Source organism: Callithrix jacchus, chromosome 5, assembly GCF_049354715.1.
Source record: "Callithrix jacchus isolate 240 chromosome 5, calJac240_pri, whole genome shotgun sequence".
Lineage (NCBI taxonomy): Eukaryota > Metazoa > Chordata > Mammalia > Primates > Cebidae > Callithrix > Callithrix jacchus.
In genome coordinates, this window is record NC_133506.1 from 139442660 (window position 1) to 139463763 (window position 21104).

The 21104-nt window shown below is 45.7% G+C and overlaps 1 protein-coding gene and 1 pseudogene across 3 annotated transcripts in view; one reads left to right on the top strand and one right to left on the bottom strand.

Moving 5' to 3' along the window:
• Positions 1-11421, bottom strand: part of PSPC1 (paraspeckle component 1) — a 108850-nt gene extending 97429 nt beyond the window's left edge. For all 3 annotated transcript variants that reach the window (XR_001911883.4, XR_008481761.2, XM_008997988.5), the window contains exons 1-2: positions 10854-11421; positions 1186-1487 (exon numbers count right to left, since the gene is read on the bottom strand). Coding sequence is in view for 1 of the 3 variants with exons in the window: in XM_008997988.5 (XP_008996236.1) it covers positions 1186-1487; positions 10854-11219 (668 nt within the window). In the remaining 2 variants the exon portion in view is untranslated. The remainder of the gene's footprint in view (positions 1-1185; positions 1488-10853) is intronic.
• A 2585-nt stretch (positions 11422-14006) lies between these two features.
• LOC100387120 (proline-rich acidic protein 1 pseudogene) lies at positions 14007-14624 on the top strand (annotated as a pseudogene).
• Positions 14625-21104: the final 6480 nt, after the last annotated feature.

A 21104-nucleotide genomic window follows, 5' to 3' on the forward strand; every position in this document is an offset into this window, starting at 1 on the left:
CTGGTCTCCAACTCCTGACCTCAGGTGATCCTCCTGTCTCAGCCTCCCAAAGTGCTGAAATTACAGGCATGAGCCACTGAGCCCAGCCTTTTTTTTTTAAGACATAGTCTCACTCTGTCGCCCAGTCTGGAGTGCGGTAGTACAATCTGGGCTCACGCCAACCTCTGCCTCCAGGGTTCAACTGATTCTGGTGCCTCAGCCTCCCAAGTAGCTGGGATTACAGGCACACGCCATCACGCCCAGCTAATTCTTTGTATTTTTAGTACAGACAGGGTTTCACCATGTTGCCCAGGTTTGTCTTGAACTCCTGAGCTCAGGCAATCCACCCGCCTTGGCCTCCCAGAATGCTAGGATTACAGACATGAGCTACCGTGCCCAGCCCAAGGTGCTATTTTTTTTTTAGACAGGGTCTCACTCTGCTACCTAGGCTGAAGTGCAGTGGCATGATCTGGGCTCACTGCAAACTATGCCTCCAGGGTTCAAGAAATTCTCCTGCCTCAGCCTCCTGAGCTGGGATTATAGGGATGTGTCACCATGCTCAACTAATTTTTGTATTTTTAGTAGAGACGAGGTTTTCTTTGTTTTTGAGAAGGAGTCGTCTCACTCTGTCGCACAGACTGGAGTGCAGGGGCATGATCTCAGCTTACTGCAACCTCCAACTCCTGGGTTCAAGTGATTCTCAAGGCTCAGCCTTCCAAGGAGCTGGGACTGCAGGCACATACCACCACACCCAGCTAATTTTTGTATTTTCAGTAGAGATGGGCTTTTGTCATGCTGGCAGGCTGGTCAGAAACTCCTGACTCAGGTGATTGGCCCAGTGGGTGTAAGCCACCGCGCCCTATGGTGCTTTTTAATGTATGTCAATTAGGTACAAATAAAGCTGATTACAATTTCTAAAAGGATTACTTTAAGTTTATAGATTTTACTTTGTATATAGATGTTTAGTACATTAGACAAAATCAAAATACAAAACATTCCTGAGATTTAACTAAACTCTGAAGTTTGAAGAAAATGTATGACTCTTGACTCCTACCAGTACACAGAAATTTCTTATTTATATTCACTGAATATTTACTTAACACCTACTTACCATATGCTAGTATGAACTGCAAGGAAAGACAGAATTCCAGAATAGAGAGAAGCCCATATGTAACTGGATAGAAGGACAAGATATTTAAAACTTACGTTGTTAGCAAGAATGCCCCATCACCACATCTTTCCAGAGCCTTTCGTGCAGGAGGTTTTGCTGCAAATTCTACAAAACCTTTTCCTGTAGCTCTACCGCGATCATCCACAACCACAACAGCTTTCTCTACTGGACCAAACTGAGAAAAAGCTTGCTCTAGCAGCTCATTGGAAACAACTGGAGAAAGGTTCTTGACAGTTAGGGCTGCTCCATGTGTGGCAAAGCGAATTCGTAGAGGTCTGCTCTTCAAAATGGTGCCATCCAACTCTGCTTTTGCAATCTCAGCCAGTGTTCTGGATTCCTTTTTAGGAAGAGAAAACATTTTTAAAAGATGACAGTAACAGAAAAACTTTAAAACAGGGGTTGGCTTCTAGGGAGAACAAGGTAGCTTTAGCAAATGGCTGATAGGATCAATTTGTTTTTGATTCTTTTAACATTGGTATCACATGGTTTTAACTATTCAATGACCATTTTAAGTAAAAGGTCCCAACTCCATTGTTTTGTTAAAAGTCATTATTTAAAGATTAGCTCCTCATAAGCCCAATTACCAACGATTAAATATTCAAAACAATATAGTTTTAAAATCTCCCACAGATATTAAAAGAAACACATATTAATAACTTGACTAGAGGCTGGGCACAGTGGTTCACACCTGTAATCCCATCACTTTCAGGGGCCGAGGCGGGCGGATAACCTGAGGTCAGGAGTTCGAGACCAGCCTAGCCAACATGGTGAAACCTCATCTCTACTAAAAATACAAAACTTAGCTGGACGTGGTGGCAGCGCCTATAATACCAGCTACTTGGGAGGCTGAGGTAAGAGAATCTCTTGAACCTGGGAGGTAGAGGTTGCAGTGAGCCAAGATGGCGCCACTGCACTCCAGCCTGGTCAACAGAGCAAGACTCTGTCTCAGAAAAATAACAACAAAAAATGATAACAACTTGACTAGAAACTATCATCAAAGGAATAATTCTCCATACCCTTTATGTTTTTTATATCTTAACAAAACATCCCACCTCTCTATGGCCAGAAAAATCGCCTTTCCTTTTTATTTGCATTTCTCTTCAATATTTTATGTAAAAACTACTATTATTTCTTGGGTTTTTTTTTTTTTACAGGGGAGGGGAGTGTCTGTGACAGGGTCTTACTCTGTTGCCCAGGATGGAGTACAGTGGCACAATCATAGCTTACTGCAGCCTCAAACTCTTGGGCTCAAGTGATCCTCCCACCTCACCCGCAGCTGGGACTACGGGCACATGCAACCAAGCCTGGCTAATTTTTTAATTTTTTTTTGTAGAGATGGGATCTCACCATATTGCCCATGCTGGTCTCCTGAACTCCTGGCCTCAAGCAATCATCTCGCCTTAGCATCCCAAAGTGTGAGATTACAGGTGTGAGCCACCTTGCCCTAGCCAATGCCTTAATTACTTCTCCTGAAATACTGTCATGGGCTACAGATTTCTCACTATCACATAAAAAGAAACATAGGCAACACTCATGAGCTATAACAGTTCTCACCATTATATAGAGAAGCAAGTGTACATATGCACTGAAAAATATGCTCATTGCTGAAACTACAAGGTAAGAGAACTTCCTTCTACTTGGAGAATTCAAAGTTGGTGTAGAATATGAACAGCACATAAAACAATAAATAACAAACTGGTAAATTTAATAGATGTATGTCTTTTTCATCGTGTTACGGGAACTCTCCAGGGACAACTGAAGAGGCTTTATACGTATATGTAAGAAGAATACAAATATACTACCTTATGAAAAATGTCTTAAGGTCACAAGAGATCTTTATGCAATCCCTAAAATGTCCATGACAGCTTGAAATTACTGCCCTTTATTGCAAAAATCTACCTGTGGAATTATTTTTACAAAAACAAAGTTACCCTTTTTAGAGATACATTCATTCCTCTGTTTCCATGGATTCTCCGAAAGTGGCTTGAAAATATTCAGGACCAGACCCAATGGCTCATCCCTGTAATCCCAGCACTTTGGGAAGCTGAGCCAGGTGGATCACTTGAGGACTGGGAAGCTGAGGCAGGTGGATCACTTAAGGACAGGAGTTCAAGACCAGCCTCCAGGCCAACATTGCAAACCCAGTCTCTATCAAAAAATACAAAAATTAACTAGGCATGGTGATGAGAACCTGTAGTCCCAGCTACTAGGGAGGCTGAGGTGGGAGAATCTCTTAAACCCAGAAGGCAGAGGTTGCAGGGCGCTGAGATAACACCACTGCACTCCAGCCTGGGTTACAGAGAGAGACACTATGTCAAAAAAGAAAAAAAAAAGAAACAATTTAAAATAATACAGCCCAGCACAGTGAATGACAAATGTAATCCCAGCACTTTGGGAGGCCGAGGTGGGCAGATCACCTGAGGTCAGGATCACTGAGACCAGTCTAACCAACATAGAGAAACCCCATCTCTACTAAAAATACAAAATTAGCCAGTCATGGTGGTACATGCCTATAATCCCAGCTGCTTGGGAGGCTGAGGCAGAAGAATCGCTTGAACCCGGGAGGCAGAGGTTGCAGTGAGCTGAGATCATGCTATTGCACTCCAGCCAGAACAATAGTGAAACTTCGTCTCAAAAAAAAAGAGAGCGAGAGAGAGGGGTACTTTCTTACCTAACACATTATGTAATTCAACAGCTCTTGAGAGGTAGACTTTAGAAACAGTCTTGAAAGAGAATAGGAAGAAATACAAAGACATTTGATGGGATAATAATATGTATATTTTGACAGAGGTTTGAGTTAAACAGACATGTACATTTGTCCAAACTCACAAACCAGTGGCTGGGCGTGATAACTCATGCTTGTCTTCCTAGCACTTTGGGAAGCCGAGGCAGAAGGATCACTTAAGCCCAGGAGTTTGAGGCCTGTTTTAGTACAGACAAGGTTTCACCATGCTTGCCCCAGGCTGGTCTCAAACTCCCAACCTCGTGATCTCTCCGCATCAGCCTCCCAAAGTGCTGGGATTACAGACATGAACCACCACGTCCAGCCTAAAAAAATTGTTTTGCCGGGCGCGGTGGCTCAAGCCTGTAATCCCAGCACTTTGGGAGGCTGAGGTGGGCAGACACAAGGTCAAGAGATCGAGGCTATCCTGGTCAACATGGTGAAACCCCGCCTCTACTAAAAATACAAAAAATTAGCTGGGCATGGTGGTATGTGCCTGTAATCCCAGCTACCCAGGAGGCTGAGGCAGGAGAATTGCCTGAACCCAGGAAGCGGACGCTGCAGTGAGCCGAGATTGCGCCATTGCACTCCAGCCTAGGTAACAAGAGCGAAACTCTGTCTCAAAAAAAAAAAATTGTTTTAAGAAGAAACAATAGGCCAGTTGCAGTGGCTCATCATGCCTGTAATCCCAGCACTTTGGGAGGCCAAGGCGGGTGGATCACTTGAGGTCACAAGTATGAGACCAGCCTGACAAACATGGAGAAACCCCATGTTGTTATTATGAGCCAGATAGTTCTTGTATTCTAGCCTGGGCAAGAGGAGTGAAACTTGTCTTAAAAAACAAAAAAAGAAGAAAAAAACAGCCTGGCATGGTGGCTCATGCCTGTAATCCCAACACTTTGGGAGGCCAAGGTGGGAGGATCACAAGGTCAGGAGTTCAAGACCAGCCTGGCCAACTTGGTGAAACCCTGTCTCTACTAAAAATAAAAATAAAAAAATTAGCTGGGCATGGAGGTGCATGGGAGGCTGAAGCAGGAGAACTGCTTGAACCAGGACCGAGAAAGCAGAGGTTGCAGTGAGCCGAGATTGTGCCACTGCATTCTAGCCTGGGCTACAGAACAAGACTCCATCTCAAAAAATAAATAAAATAAATTAAAAATCAAGAATCAAAAACCAATGGGTAGAAAAAGATGAACACGTACCTAATAACACAAATACAGCAAAATTTAATTTTAAGAATCTAAGTGGTAGGCATATGGAAATACATTCGTCTTTTCTTTTTTTTTTTTTTTTTTTTTTTTTCTCACTCAGGATGGAGTGCAGTGGCACGATCTTGGCTCATTGCAACCTCCACCTCCCAGGTTCAAGCGATTCTCCTGCCTCAGCCTCCCAAGTAGCTGGGACTACAGGCATGCATCACCACGCCTGGCTAATTTTTGTATTTTTAGTAGAGACAGGGTTTCACCATATTGGCCAGGCTAGTCTCCAATTCCTGACCTCATGATCCACCCGCCTCAGCCTCCCAAAGTGCTGGGATTACAGGCATGAGCCACCACACCTGGCCAGACATATGTTCATTTCTGTATGTCTAAAATGTTTCATAATTGAATGTTGGAGGGAGGTAGATAAAGGGAATCTGGTAAGGGCTGCAGAACTGAAGAGTGTTTTCAGAGGGCAACTCTTGTTCCGATTCCATTAGGTATATCCAAGATGTCACATATTTTGTTTTTTTCAGGAAAAACAAGAAATCTCAAATTTTTCATCAAGTAATTTTTAACTACTGGCAACCAATTCCATTCTTAATGCTGTCTGGGGCAAATAAAATGTTCATGCTTTCAGGAATTTTCAATGCTATAAAAAAATCCTTTTTCAAAGTTTATGGATTTTTTTTTCTTTTTGAGACAGTCTTCCTCTATCGCCCAGGCTGGAATGCAGTGATGCGACCTTGGCTCACTGCAACCTCTGCCTCCTGAGTTCAAGAGTCTCATGCCTCAGTCTCCCCAGTAGCTGGGATTACTAATTTTATATTTTTAGTAGAGACAGGGTTTCACCATGTTGGCCAGGCTGGTCTTGATCTCCCAACCTCAGGTGATCCACCAACTTAGGCCTCTCAAAGTGCTGGGATTACAGACATGAGCCATCGCGCCCGGCCACTTTCTCTAGTTTTAAATGGTGCTAAATCAGGGTTTCTCAACCTTAACACTATTGTTATTATGGGCCAGATTATTTACCCTTCTCTTGAAGCCACTTACACGTTTAAGTGTTTGCTCTAAAAAATACTAGTATCTTGGCAGGGCGCAGTAACTAATGTCTGTAATCCCAGCACTTTGGGAGGCCAAGGTGGGGAGATCACGAGGTCAAGAGATTGAGACCATCCTGGCCAACATGGTGAAACCCTGAGGGGCTGTCCCAGGCACTGTAGGCTATTTAGCAGCATCTCTGGTCTCCACTCATCCCAATGCCAATAGAATCACTCCCCAGTTTTGGCAACCAAAAATGTCTTCAGAGATAGCCAAATAAATATCCTCTGGAGAGCAAGAGCACCCTGTTAGAGACCCACTGCTCTAAATGTATACTGAAGTATCTGTAAAAGCAATTAAAAGTAAAATCAATCAAAATTACATAATTGGGGGCTGAGCATGGTGGCTCACACCTGTAATCCCAGCACTCTGGGGGGCCAAGGCAGGAGGATTGCTTAAAACCAGGTGTTCAAGACCAGCCTGGGTTACACAGTGAGACCCCCATCTCTACAAAAAAAAAAAATATAATGCTTTTGCCTGGGCAGTGGTTCATGCCTGTAATCCCAGCACTTTAGCAGGCCGAAGCAGGAGAATCTCTTGAACTTGGGAGGCAGAGATTGCAGTGAGCAGAGATCACACCATTGCACTCCAGCCTGAACAACAAGAGCAAAACTCCATCTCAAAAAAATAAATAATAAAACTATGTAATCATCATGACAAAGATCTGTACCTCATGCCTCAGAATAACTACAAGATATATTATCAAGTAGTTACTACAGATCAGCCCTTATCCATTATAATATATAGATACACACATTATCTTTCAGTATCCTCACCAAGAATCTTACAAGTTAGGTTTTGTTTTACTATATCCATTTTACATATGGGGAGACAGGCCTATAAGAGGTTAAGTAACCTGCCCAAGAACACACTTCAAGTACTAATTTGAACCTATAAGGAATTCACAATCTCCATCAATACACGATTATCCCACCCTCCAATTGATTTTCCTACTATCACCCTGCACAAATACTTAAAACTATAGGATCTTTAATAGAAGTAATACATGAATTCACAAGAAACTAAATGACTACACCAATACAGTGCCTGCTCAAACTAAGGTCCAATGATTTCTATTTCAGGGTATTTTCCAAATCACGAGACCTTTTTTTCTCTCACTGTTTCGTTTACTAGCTGCTTAAAAATCCCCACTTATTCACTGGAAGAATATACAAGAAAAGAAAAAATAAAAATACAAAAACTCCCCATTCCAAAGGCACTAAGTTAATAAGTACAAGGAAATCCCAATACAGAGGGTGAGAACCTGATGGGGCTCCTGGAAAAATAATTTGAAACAGAAAAAAAAAAAAAAAGAGAAATAAGCTTCAAGTCAATCAACACAAAGTTGATCCAAGATCAAGGCAGATTCGATAATATAAAGAAAAAAGATAAAATGAATTAAAAAACTTACAGTACATTCATACTGTAAAATACAAAATGCTTATTAAAGTCAGGTGCAGTGGCTCAGACTTATAATCCCAGCACTTTGAGAGGATGAGGTGGGTGGATCACTTGAGGTCAGGAGTTCAAGACTAACCTGGCCAACATGGTGAAACCCCATCTCTACTAAAAATACAAAAATCATCCCAGGGTGGTGGCATGCCTGTAATACTAGCTACTCAGGAGCCTGAGACAAGAATTGCTTGCACCTGGGAGGCAGAGCTGCAGTGAGCAGAGCATGCCACTGCACTCCAGCCTGGGTAACAGCAAGTCTGGGAGGAGTGGGGAGGAATGAGGCCAGGCACCGTAGCTCACAGCTGTGATCCCAGCACTTTGCAAGCCCACGGCGGGCAGATCACCTGAGGTCAGGATTTCGAGACCAGCCTGGCCAACACGGTGAAACCCCATCTCTACTAAAAATATAAAAATTAGCTGGGCATGAAGGCAGATGCCTGTAATTCCAGCTACTCCAGAGGCTGGGGCACAAGAATGGCTTGAACTCGGGAGGTGGAGGTTGCAGTGAGCCGAGATCATGTCACCGCACTCCAGCCTGGGCAATAGAGCAAGACTCTGGCTCAAAAAAAAAAAAAAGGCCAGGCCAAGCACTTTGGAGGCCAAGGCAGGCGGATCACCTGAGGTCGGGAGTTCAAGACCAGCCTGACCAACATGGTGAAACCCTGTCTTTTAAAAAAAAGATAACTTTTATATAAAAATTTTCACCAAGTGGCAAGCTGTTTCTCTAACGTCCAAAAAATAAATATATTTTAATGTTCAAAACGCAATGATTTAACTTGAATTTGAAGAAAATTTCCATATTTCATTATTATTAATACCTTGTGAATATTTACCCTTCTCTTGAAGCCACTTACACGTTTAAGTGTTTGCTCTAAAAAATACTAGTATCTTGGCAGGGCGCAGTAACTAATGTCTGTAATCCCAGCACTTTGGGAGGCCAAGGCGGGGAGATCACGAGGTCAAGAGATTGAGACCATCCTGGCCAACATGGTGAAACCCCATCTCTACTAAAAATACAAAAATTGGCCAGACACAGTGGCTCACACTTGTCATCCTAGCACTTTGGGAGGCCAAGGCAGATGGATTACCTGAGCTCAGGAGTTCGAGATCAGTCTGGGGAACACGATGAAACCCTGTCTCTACTAAAAACCCAAAAAAACTAGCCAGGCATGGCAGCATGTACGTAATCCCAGCTATTCGGGAAGCTGAGACAGGGGAATCGCTTGAACCCAGAAGGCAGAGGTTGTATGAGACAGAGACAGACTCTGTCTCAAAAAATAAAAATAAAAAAAATTAGCTGAACGTGGTGGCATGTACCTGTAGTAGCAGCTGCTCAGGAGGCTGAGGCAGTTGAATTGCTTGAACCTAGGAGGTGGAGATTGCAGTGAGCCAAGATCAAGCCACTGCACTCCTGCCTGGATAGCAGAGCAAGACCCTGTCTCAAAAAAAAAAAAAAAAAAAAAAAAAAAGGCGTAAGCCTTCACTGTTTTGTTTCGAGACAGGACCTCACTCTGTCGCCCAGGCTGCAGTACAGTGACACGATCTCGGTTCACTGTAGCCTCTGCCTCCTGGGTTCAAGCAGTTCTCCTGCCTCAGTCTCCCAAGTAACTGGGACTATAGGCTTGTACCACCATGCCCAGCTAATTTTTCTAATTTTGGTAGAGACGGAGTTTTGCCATGTTGGCCTGTCTTGTTCAATTTTTTTTTTTTTTTTTTTGAGACAGAGTCTGTCACCCAGGCTCAAACAATTCTCCGCCTCCTGAGTAGCTGGGATTACAGGCACCCACCACCGGGCTAATTTTTGTATTTTTAGTAGAAATGGGGTTTCACCATCTTGGCCAGGCTGGCCTTAAACTCCTGACCTCATGATCAGTCCGCATTGGCCTCCCAAAGTGCCTGGGATTACAGTCATAAGCCCCCACCTCACCCAGCCAAATTTCTTAAAAATATAAAGGAAGCGCTGGGTGTAGTGGCTCACACCTGTAATCGCAGCACTTTGGGAGGCTGAGGCGGGTGGATCACGAGGTCAGGAGTTCGAGACCCACCTGACCAACACAGTGACACCCCGTCTCTACTAAAAACACAAAAATTAACCAGGCATGGTGGCATGCGCCTGTAATCCCAGTTACTTAGGAGGCTGAGGCAGGAGAATCGCTTGAACCGGGGAGGCAGAGGTTGCAGTGAGACAAGATCACGCCACTGTACTCCAGGCTGGGCAACAAGAACAAAGAAAGCTCCATCAAGGAAGGAAGGAAGGAAGGAAGGACGGAAGGAAGGAAGGAAGGAAGGAAGGAAGGAAGGAAGGAAGGAAGGAAGGAAGGAAGGACAATTTTTGCATAAATCATTGGAAAACTTTTCAAAGTTTGGATTAAAAGAGGGTAAGGTATATTACTATTATACTAGGATATGTATCAATAATTTACAAAGTAGTACTGTGTATCATCTATCCTCTCCCCTACAAAAAATGTGGAAGTGTTCAGGATATTAGGTAGAAAAGCACTATCTTAGATACATTCAATATAACACCGTCCCATTACTGCAGATTAAACAGTGTTACTTGAGTATCGAGTTTGGGCACGTAGGCAGTTTGAGGTAAATAGCAGGATGTACTGAGGTGAGAAATAAAGTGGGAGGCCAAACCAGGAAGATCCCACGTGCCCAGGAGTTCGGGACCAGCCTGCGCAACATAGCGAGACCCCATCTCTAGTAAAATTAATTTAATTAAAAAAAAATAAAAATAAAGTGGCCTACCCTGAAACGCATAAAGGTCTGGTTAAAGCTAAGGACGGCATGGAGGGGATGTGAATAATTCTTTAAGAAGCAAGTCTCCTGGCTAGAACCTCACACCTAGTGATATGTCTGGTCTGACTCCAGCTTCCGTTCCAAATTCATAACTAATTCGTTTCTATTATTACGGCACGATTTTTGCCTTCAAGAATTCTCACCCCAAAACGCTACCCGCCCCTGCCCCCGGGCCCTGTCGGTATCCCGGGCAACAGGGAATCCGGGAGCGCTTGCACGGCAGAAAACGGCGGCCACCGAGAGCGCAGGAAATCCCGGGACCGCGAACTCGAAACCAAAGGCGAAGGCGCCGAGCTGGGGAAGCGGCCAACCCTGCACAGGGGGATCGACGAGGCCGAGCAGCGCCACGGCTGCCACGGCCCCGCGACCTCACGGCCACCCCGACAGTCCTTTTGTTCCCTCGCACGGGCGGCCCGACACTCACCAGGCGGATGAAGCCGAAGCCACGGTCCCGGTTGATGAAGACTTCGCTGGGCTCGCCGTAGCGCTCGAAGAGCCTCTTGAAGTCTTCCTCCGTGATGTCTGTGGGCAGGTTTCCCACGAAGAGGCGGCAGCGCTGCGTGTACGTCTTCTCTCCCGGCTTGAGGAAACTCTTGATGTCGATGGTGAACCCCATCTCCTCGTCCGGGTGGTCCTCCGAGGGTGCGGGTGCGGGTGGTGCCTGCTCCCCGGCCAGCGCGAGCGCCATGGCGGCCGCCGGCTCGCTCTCGCCCGCCGCGGACTCCAGGGCGCGAAGGCGGGCCGGGTTTTTCTCAATGCGCACTTGCTTCAGGTTTCCCCTTAACATCATCTTAGTGAGTTCGCCTCGGACACCAGATACAGGCCTAGATCTATATATAGTGCGTATGTCTATATATATATATATGTATACGTCTCTACATAAGCCTCTAGCAACAAAATATTGACAGTTAAGAGACCGCTTGGTAGGCGAGCCGGCAACTCGTCCTGCCCGAATTCACGCCCGCAGCCGCTCGCTGCACATTCAAAATGGCGCTGCCCCAAGCTGCAGTTGGAAGAAGAGACGCCGGTGCAAGTCCCGCCCCTTCGCCAAAGCCGGCGCCGGAGCAACGCGCCTGCGCATTCCAGGCACCAACGGACCGTTGACTCGGGCGGCGTATGCGCACAACGTTGCGCGTGCAATCGCCAGACCTGGGAGGGGTGATTCCTCTTCCCGTCCTGCTAGAGTATCACAGTGCTGTTGGCTGTAGTCTTAGGACAAATTATGTGATGTGTGCAGCAGTGTGTGAAGATACAGTGACTTGCGTACCAACATCCTTACCCTTTTAGACATTAAGCTCAACTTTCAATGATTGCAGAAGAGTAAAAACTTGCATAAATTAAACGTAGCATTCAATAACAAGATATCATCTCCCAGTAACTTTGTAAAACCTTTATTTCTGTTTCAAGACCAAGGTTTTTATATTTCTTAAATAAACATTACAATTCTATAAAATAATTGTGCTGTTGATTATTAGCCTCAGAGGACTCCATGAAATTGCTTATAAAATCAATATAATCAGGCCAGGCATGGTGGCTCATGCCTGTAATCCCAGCACTTGGGGAGGCCGAGGTGGGAGGATCACCTGAGATTGGGAGTTCAAGACCAGCCTGACCAACATGGAGAATCCCCATCTCTACTAAAAATACAAAAATTACCTGAATGTGGTGGCGGGTGCCTGTAGTCCCAACTACTTGGGAGACTGAGGCAAGAGAATCACTTGAACCTAGGAGGCAGAGTTTTTGGTGAGCTGAGATTGAGCCATTGCACTCCAGCCTGGGCAACAAGAGCAAAACTCCCATCTTAAAAAAAAAAAAAAAAAAAAAAAAAAATGCAAAATTTAAATTTAAAAAAAAAATCAAAAAAAAAAATTCAGTATAATCAGACCATGAGCTCTTACTGGCCATAGTCTTATGACAAGGGTCAACAAACTTATTCTGTAAAGGCCCAGATAGCAAGTATTTCAGATTTGCAGGCCACATTGTGTCACAACTACTCAACTCTATGCTCCTGGCACAGCATGACTCCTCAATGAATGTTGAAAAGAAATGAACTCAGTCACTATGCAAAACAGTTCAGCAGTATCTCATGAAGATCAACATTTGCTAGTATTTGGCAATCCCATTGCTAAGTATTTATCCAAGTGAAATGAAAACTTGTATTACCACAGAAAGCTGTATGCAAATGTTTATAGGGGCTTTATTTGTCCTCAAAACAAGAACAAACAATTAAAATGTCCTTCTACCAGTGGATGTATAAATAGTAGTACATTCATGTAACAGAGCACTACTCAGCAATAAAAAGGAATAAACTACTGATATAAGCAATGCTGTGACTGAAAAGGTTACATACTGTGTATGTAACATTCTGGAAAAGGCAAAACTGTTGCTGAAGAACACAGATTGGTGGTTGCTGGGGACTGGAGGTGGAGGGGAGTTAACCTCATGGGGACACTCAGAAGCTTTTAGAATGATAGAAATCTTGATTGTGGTGACTACACAATTGTATGCTTTTGTCAAAACTCAGTCGAACTGTGCTCTAAAAGGATGAATGTTGGCTGGGTGCAGGGGCTCACACCTGTAATCTCAGCAGTTTGGGAGGCCAAGGCAGGTGGATCACCTGACATCAGAAGTTCGAGACCAGCCTGCGCAACATGGTGAAGCCCCCATCTCTACTAAAAATACAGACAATTAGCTTGGCGTGGTGTTGGGTGCCTGTAATCTCAGCTACTCAGGAGGCTGAGGCATGAGAATCTCTTGAACCTGGGAGGCGGAAGTTGTGTGAGCCAAGATTGTGCCACTGTGCTCCAGCCTGGACAACAGAGCCAGACTCTGTTTCAGGAAAAAAAAAAAGAGAGAGAGAGTTTCTACATTGTATGTTTCCAATTGTTCATCATTTATCTTCTCCTTGAATTCCTGAGCCACAGTAATGCGTCTTCCATCCCTCACCATTTCATTCTCTGAACCCTTCCTTGTCATAGTCAGCAGCAACATCCTTCACTTTGCCAGACCCCATAGTCAAATCTCAGATCTTCCTCCAGTCAACCTTTTAGCAGCATTTGACATTTGTAGATCTGTGCCTTCATTTATTCAACTATAAAATGGGCATAATGCCTACTTCACAGAGTTATTGTGCATATTAAATGCTTAATTAAGGCTGGCCTCAGTGGATCATACCTGTAATCTCAGCAATTTGGGAAGCAGAGGTGGGTGGATCACTTGAGATCAGGAGTTCAAGACCAGCTTGGCCAATATAGTGAAACCCCATCTCTACTAAAAATACAAAAATTAGCTGGGTTTGGTGGCAGGCACCTGTAATCCCAGCTGCTCAGGAGGCTGAGGTAGGAGAATCACACCACTGCACTCCAGCCTGGGCTTCGCAGTGAGACTCTGTCTCAAATAAATAAATAAATGCTTAATTAAAATACTTAGAAAATGTTCTGCCATCATAAATATTAGTCAGTGTAGCCAGGCACAGTGGTTCACACCTGTAATCTCAGCACTTTGGAAGGCAGAGGTGGGTAGATCAGTTGAGGTCAGGAGTTCAGGACCAGCCTGGCCAACATGGTCAAACCCTGTCTCTACTAAAAATACAAAAATTAAGGAGGGTCTGGGCCAGATGCCAGATACTGGGAATAGCACCTGCAGCTCCCTGAGCACTCTCTATGCAGAGATGGGGATCCCAGACATGAGGAGGCTTCTCGTGGTCACCAGCCTTTTGGCTGTGCTGTTGTCGGGGGCCGGTGTGACCCCAGCACCCAAGGTCCCTGTCAAGGTCCAAGTCAAACACCAGCCCTCGGAGCAGGATGCAGCAAAGGCCTAGGGTGCCCGTCTGATGGAGCCAACAGAGAAGGACAGCCAGCTGGTGGGGGTGCTCCCCATCCAGAAGCCGAAGCTCTTGACTGCTGAGGAGAAGCCACCAGGCACCAAGGCCTGGGTGGAGACCAAGGACATCCTGGGCCATGTCCTGAGCCCCCAGCAGGGTCCTGAGCCCAGCCTCACCTAAGGAGGACCAGGGCGAGGAGGGGCCCTGGTTGTGGGTGATGCCAAATCACCAGATGCTCCAGGGACCAGAGGAGAACCAATCCTCTACCACCCTGAGTACGACTCCAGGGGGCATCACTGTCCCCTCCCTGTTCCAAGGCCCAGGCTGTTGGGACTGGGACCTTCCCTACCCACCCACCAGCTAGACAAATAAACCCCTGCAGGCTGAACACAGTGACTCATGCCAGTAATCCCAGCACTTTGGGAGGCCGAGGCCAAGGCCAACAGATCACCTGAGGTTAGGAGTTCGAGACCAGCCTGAGCAACATGGTGAAACCCCATCTCTACTAAAAGTACAAAAATTAGCCAGGTGTGATCATGGGCATCTGTAATCCCAGTTACTTGGGAGGCTGAGGCAGGAGACTCACTTGAGCCCAGGGGTCAGAGGTTGCATTGAGCTGAGATCACGCCACTGCATTCCAGCCTGGGCGACAAAGCAAGACTAAATAAATAAATAAATAAAAAAAAATCAGCCAGGAGTGGTGGCAGGTACCTGTAATGGCTCACGCCTGTAATCCCAGCACTTTGAGAGGCCAAGGTGGATGGAACGAGGTCAGGAGTTTGAGACCAGCCTGGTCAACATGGTGAAACCCCGTCTCTACTAAAAATAAAAATTAGCCTGGCATGGTGGCGTGCATCTGTAATCCCAGCTACTCAGGAGGCTGAGGCAAGGGAATTGCTTGAACCCAGGAGGTAGAGGTTGCAGTGCCGAGATCATGCCATTGCACTCCACCCTGGGTGACAAGAGCAAGACTCTGTCTCAAAAGAAAAAAAAGAAGCAGAAGCCTAGGTGAGGTGGCTTAAGGCTGGGCACCTTGGCTCATGTCTGTAATCCCTGCACTTTCGGAGGCTGAGACAGGTGGGTTATTTGAAGTCAGGAGTTTAAGACCAGTATGGCCAACATGATGAAACCCCATCTCTACTAAATAAACAAAAAGTTAGCCAGGCAGTAATGGTGTGCACCTGTAATCCCAGCTACTCGGGAGGCTGAATCGTGTGAGTCTGGGAGGCCAAGGTTGCAGTGAGCTGAGATTGTGCCACTGCACTCCAGTGAGACCCCGTCTCAAATTAAAAAAAAAAAAAGAAGAAGAAGAAGTTGAGCTACAATGTGAATTGTTAAATAAAATGTATGGGAAGCAACCTGGCATTGCAGCTCATGCCTGTAATCCCAGCACTTTGGGAGGCCAAGACAGGTGGATCACTTGAAGTCAGGAGTTCGAGACCAGCCTGGCCAGCATGGTGAAACACTGTCTCTACTAAAATACAAAATTAGCCAGCTGTGGTGGCAGACACCTGTAATCCCAGCTACTGGGGAGGCTGAGCCAGGAGAGTCACTTGAAACCAGGAGGCGGAGGCTGCAGTGAGCCAAGATCACACCACTGCACTTCAGCCTGGGCAACAAAGTGAGAATTCATCTCAAAAAAAAAAAAAAAAAAATCAATAAAAAATAAAATAAAGCCGGGCACGGTGGCTCACACCTGTAATCCCAGCTACTCAAGAGGCTGAAGCAGGAGAATTGCCTGAACCCAGGAGGTGGAGGTTGCAGTGAGCTGAGATCGCGCCATTGCACTACAGCCTGGGTAACAAGAGCAAAACACCGTCTCAAAATAAAATAAAATAAAATCACTAGTCAGAGTTGCGCCCTACCTACTTTACATCCAAACCAGGTGCCGAGCATCTCAAATATAAGGTGTCCAGACCAAGACTGTCGGTGATCTCCTCACAGACCTTGCATGTCCAGTCCTTACTGTTTCATGAATGACACTGCCATTCATCCACATCCACAGCCATCAAACTAGAGGTCTTACTGTTCTCCTTTTCTTGTTACAGCAATATCCAGTCAGCAAATCCTGTTGGCTCTGCTTTCAAAATATATCCTTTACACAAACATTTTAAATCAATTCATCATCTGAGAACTACTAATCATTAACTAGTAACTACTGGAGTAGTCTCCTAATTACCTTCTTGCTTCCCCTCTCGCCCTGCTAACGTCCATTCTTTTTCTTTTTGTTTGTCTTGATTATTTTTATAAATTTTTCCCAGAGAAGTACTAACATCTATTCCCTAGAGAGCAGAGATGTATTTTATTTTATCACATAATAATTATTTTTTAAATTTATTTTATTTTTTATAAAGACCAGGTTTCACTGTGTTGATCAGGCTGGTCTTGAACTCCTGACCTCAGGTGATCCACCCGCCTTGGCCTCCAAAGTGCTTGGATTACAGGTGTGAGCCACCACTCCCGGCCAATAATTATTTTTTTAGACAGGATCTTCCTGTGTCACTCCAGGCTGGAGTGTAGTGGTACCATCACAACTCACTGTGCCTCAACTCCCCCAGGCTCAAATACTCCTCCTGCCTCAGCCTCCCAAATTGCTGGGACTACAAGCAGGTGCCACCACATCTGGCTTATTTTTAATTTTTTGTAGTGATTTGTTTTTTGTTTTGTTTTATTTTGAGACAGAGTCTCACTCTGTCACCCAGGCTAGAGTGCAGTGGCACAATTTTGGCTCACTGTAACCTCTGCCTCCCAGGTTCAAGTGATTCTCCTGCCTCTGCCTCCTAAGTAGCTGGGATTATAGGCATGCACCAACATGTCCGGCTAATTTTTTTGTATTTTCAGTAGAGATGGGGTTTCACCAAACTGGCCAGGCTGGTCTCAAACTCCTGACCTCATGATCTGCCCACCTCGGCCTCTCAAAGTGCTGGGATTACAGGCTTGAGCCATCATGCCTGACCTTGTGATGTGGTCTTTACATGTTGCCCAGGCTGTTCTCAAACTCCTGGGCTCAAGCAATCCTCCCACCTCAGCCACCCGAAATGCTGGAATTGCAGGCGTGATCTACTGCACCCGGCTCAGAGATGTATTTTAAATTTAAGTCACACTTTTGCTTTCAGGAAGATCTTGACAAGACATACTGAAAAACTTGCCTGCTAAAACCACCAAGAAATCCTGCATAAACTACAAAAACACATCTTTTATGTGCAGAAATTAAATTCCCAAAAAAGTAAGAGAAATCTACCCTGGTATAATATGAAATATACTTGGGCTTCGTCCCCACTTCCTGTCATGGAGCTTTTATTTTTATTTTATTTCTATTGATTTTGAGACTTAGGCTGGAGTGCAGTGGCACAATCATAGTTCACTGTGGCCTCAAACTGCTCCTCTCAGAGTCCTAGATCAGCCTCACCAAGTGCTGGGATTACAAGGCTTGGGTCAAGGTACCCCGGCCTCACAAAGCCTTTAGAACCTTTGGGACTTCCTGAGGTATGGGAGTGTCTTTTGTTATTAATAATGAGCCCCTTTCTTTTTTTTTTTTTTTTTTTTGAGATGGAGTTTCGCTGTTGTTACCCAGACTGGAGTGCAATGACACCATCTCGGCTCACCACAACCTCTGCCCCCTGGGTTCAAGCAATTCTCCTGCCTCAGCCTCCCGAGTAGGTGAGACTACAGACGCGCACCACCATGCCCAGCTAATTTTTGTATTTTTAGTAGAGGTGGGGTTTCACCACGTTGACCAGGATGGGCTCGATCTCTTGACCTCGTGATCCACCCACCTCAGCCTCCCAAAGTGCTGGGATTATAGGCGTGAGCCACCGCGCCCGGCCATAATGAGCCCCTTTCATAACGCCTGAGTTTATGCTAATGCAGTGACTTGATGCAGGAAGTGGGGGTAGAGGAGAAGGGGGTCCTTAGGCAGCACTGGCTGGGGCTGGGCATCAGAAAGATCTAGTGATTAGAGGATTAGGGGTTGGAACTCTCAGCCCCAGCCAGTGAGAAAAGAGAAGAACTTTTATCTGAGGAATGCAAATCCTTTAAATCTTCAGGTTTGTGAGCCCAGTGGCTCCTGCCTATAATCCCAGCACTTTGGGAAGCCAAAGAGAGAGGATCCCTAGAGCCTAGAAGTTCAAGACCAGTCTGGGAAACAGAGCAAGACCTTGTCTCTACAAAAATAAAAAAATTACAAAATTAGCCAGGCATGGTGGCGCATGCCAGTAGTCTCAGCCACTTGGCCACTTGGGAGACTGACTGGGAGGCTCACTGGAGCCCAGGGTTTTCAGCATGCAGAGAGCTATGACAGCACCACTGCATTTCAGCCTGTGCAACAGAGCAAGATGTTATCTCCAAAAAATTAAATTCAATTGAAAAGTAAAAATAAATGATCAGCCCCGGAGAGACATTAAATGAGACAGCAGGCATGGCCTACTCATTCCTTTCAACTGTGTATTCATCTCTTGAAACTGCTTGCTGGCCAGGCAAAGTGACTCACTCCTGGAATCCCAGCACCTGGGAAGCTGAGGTGGGCAGATCACTTGAGTCCCAGAGTTCAAAACCAGCATGGGCAACACAGGGAGACCCCATCTCTACCAAAAAAAAAAAAAAATTCTTTTTTTTTTGAGGCAGAGGCTTACTCCGTCCCCCAGGCTGGAGTGCAGTGGCACAATCTCGGCTCACTGCAACCTCCGCTTTCTGGGTTTGAGCGATTCTCCTGCCTCAGTCTCCTGAGTACCTGGGACTACAGGCATGCGCCACCACACCTGGCTAACTTTCTTGTATTTTTAGTAGAGATGAGATTTTAGCATGTTGGCCAGGCTGGTCTAGAGCTCCTGACCTCAAGTAATCTGCCCACCTTGGCCTCCCAAAGTGCTGGAATTACAGGTGTGAGCCACTGGCCCCAGCCTTTACAAACAACTTTGTATAAGCCCACTCCCTTTCCCCCTTTGTTGCCTTTAAAAATCCACTTGGAACTGCTTCTCATCAGGGTGCTGAACACGGGGGTGCTAGGAGAATGGCATGCCCAGAGACAGCACGGCAGCTCCTCGCCTATTCCCCTGTAGCTTGCCCTATGTACTTTACCTGGCTGTTCGTCTGAATCCTTCAAAATATTCTTTATAGCTGGGCATAGTGGCAAGTACCTGTAATCCCAGCTGTCAGGAGGCTGAGGCAGGAGAATGGCTTGAACCCGGGAGGCAGAGGTTGCAGTGAGCCGAGATTTCGCCATTGCATTCCAGCATGGGCAACAAGAGCAAGACTCCATCTCAAAAAACAAACAAACAAAAAACTGTCCTTTACAAATAAAATACCCATTTATCTCTTTTTTAAAAAAAATACCTATTTATAATAAATGTGTTTCCTTGAATTCTGTGAGCTATCCTAGCAAATTAATCAAACCCAAAGAGGGTGTCAGGGGAACCCAAGCTACATAGTCACTCAATCAGAAGTATAGGTGACAACCAACTGCTTATAACTGGTGCCTGAAGTGGGAGCAGTGTTGTGGGACTGAGCCCTCACCCAGTGGGATCTGATATTATCTCCAAGTAGACAGCCTTAGAATTGAATTGAATGGGCCAGGTGCGGTGGCTCACGCCTATAATCCCAGCACTTTGGAAGGACAAGGCAGGTGGATCACGTGAATTCAAGAGCTCAAGGCCAGCCTGGCTAACATGGTGAAACCCCGGCTCTACTAAAAATACAAAAATAAGCTGGGCATGCTAACGCATGCCTGTAAATCCCAGCTACTCGGGAGGCTGAGGGAGGAGAAGCCCTTGAACCTGGGAATCGGAGGTTGCAGTGAGCTGAGATTGTGCCACTGCACTCCAGCCTGGCAACACTGTGCTGGCAACTTACATTAATTTGCCTGGGCAACAGAGTGAGACTCCATCTCAAAAAAACAAAACAGAGAAAAGCATAACAAGTTTATTTATCAAAGTATTATGTGACATGGACCTGGCATAGTGGCTCATGCCTATAAACCCAGCACTTTGGGAGGCCAAGGCGGGCAGATCACCTGACGTCAAAAGTTCAAGGCCAGCTTGGCAAACAAGTGAAACCCTGGCTCTACTAAAAATACAAAAATTAACTGGGCGTGGTGGCGTGTGCCTGTAGTCCCAGCTACACAAGAGGCTGAGGCAGGAGAATTGCTTGAACCCCAGAGGCTGAGGTTGCAGTGAGCCAAGATCATGCCATTGACTCCAGCCTGGGTGACAAGAGGGAAACTCTTTCTCAAAAAAAAAAAAAAAGTGTTACGTGACATGGACACCTTCAGAAATGAAAACCCAGACCTGGACTCCCAGCACTTTGGGAGGCTGAAAAGGTTGAGGCCGGGAGTTCAAGACTAGCCTGGGGAACCTAGTGAGCCATCCCCCCCATCTTTGAAAAAAAAATTTTAATTAGCAGGCATAGTGGCATATACCTGTAGTCCTAGCTACTCAAGAGGCTGAGGTGAGAGGATCTCTTGAGCCCAGGAGGTCCAGGCTGTAGTCAACTAGGATTTCACAACAGCACTCTGGCTCGAATGACAGAGAGAGACCCAGGGGAAAATATGTATTTTCTGGGGATAACTCAGCACAACCTGTTTGTTCAGATTTTTCGTGTCTCTGTATAGCATTCCCTTCCTCTGTGTATCAGGCAGGACTCATGTCACATAAGGATCTATGACCTACTTTCAGAAGAAGTAAGTCAGAAAGTAATCTTTCTCAAACTCACGGCTTGCTTTAGGGGAGAAAGAGCGAGGTGGTGGAGTCGAGAGGTAGGCAGGTGGGAGGATAGGGAGGGTGGGAGAAAGTCAGAGAGAGATCGTCTGGCTTCTGAGGCACTCCTTCAGCTCAAAAACAATCAGAATGCCACTGTGCC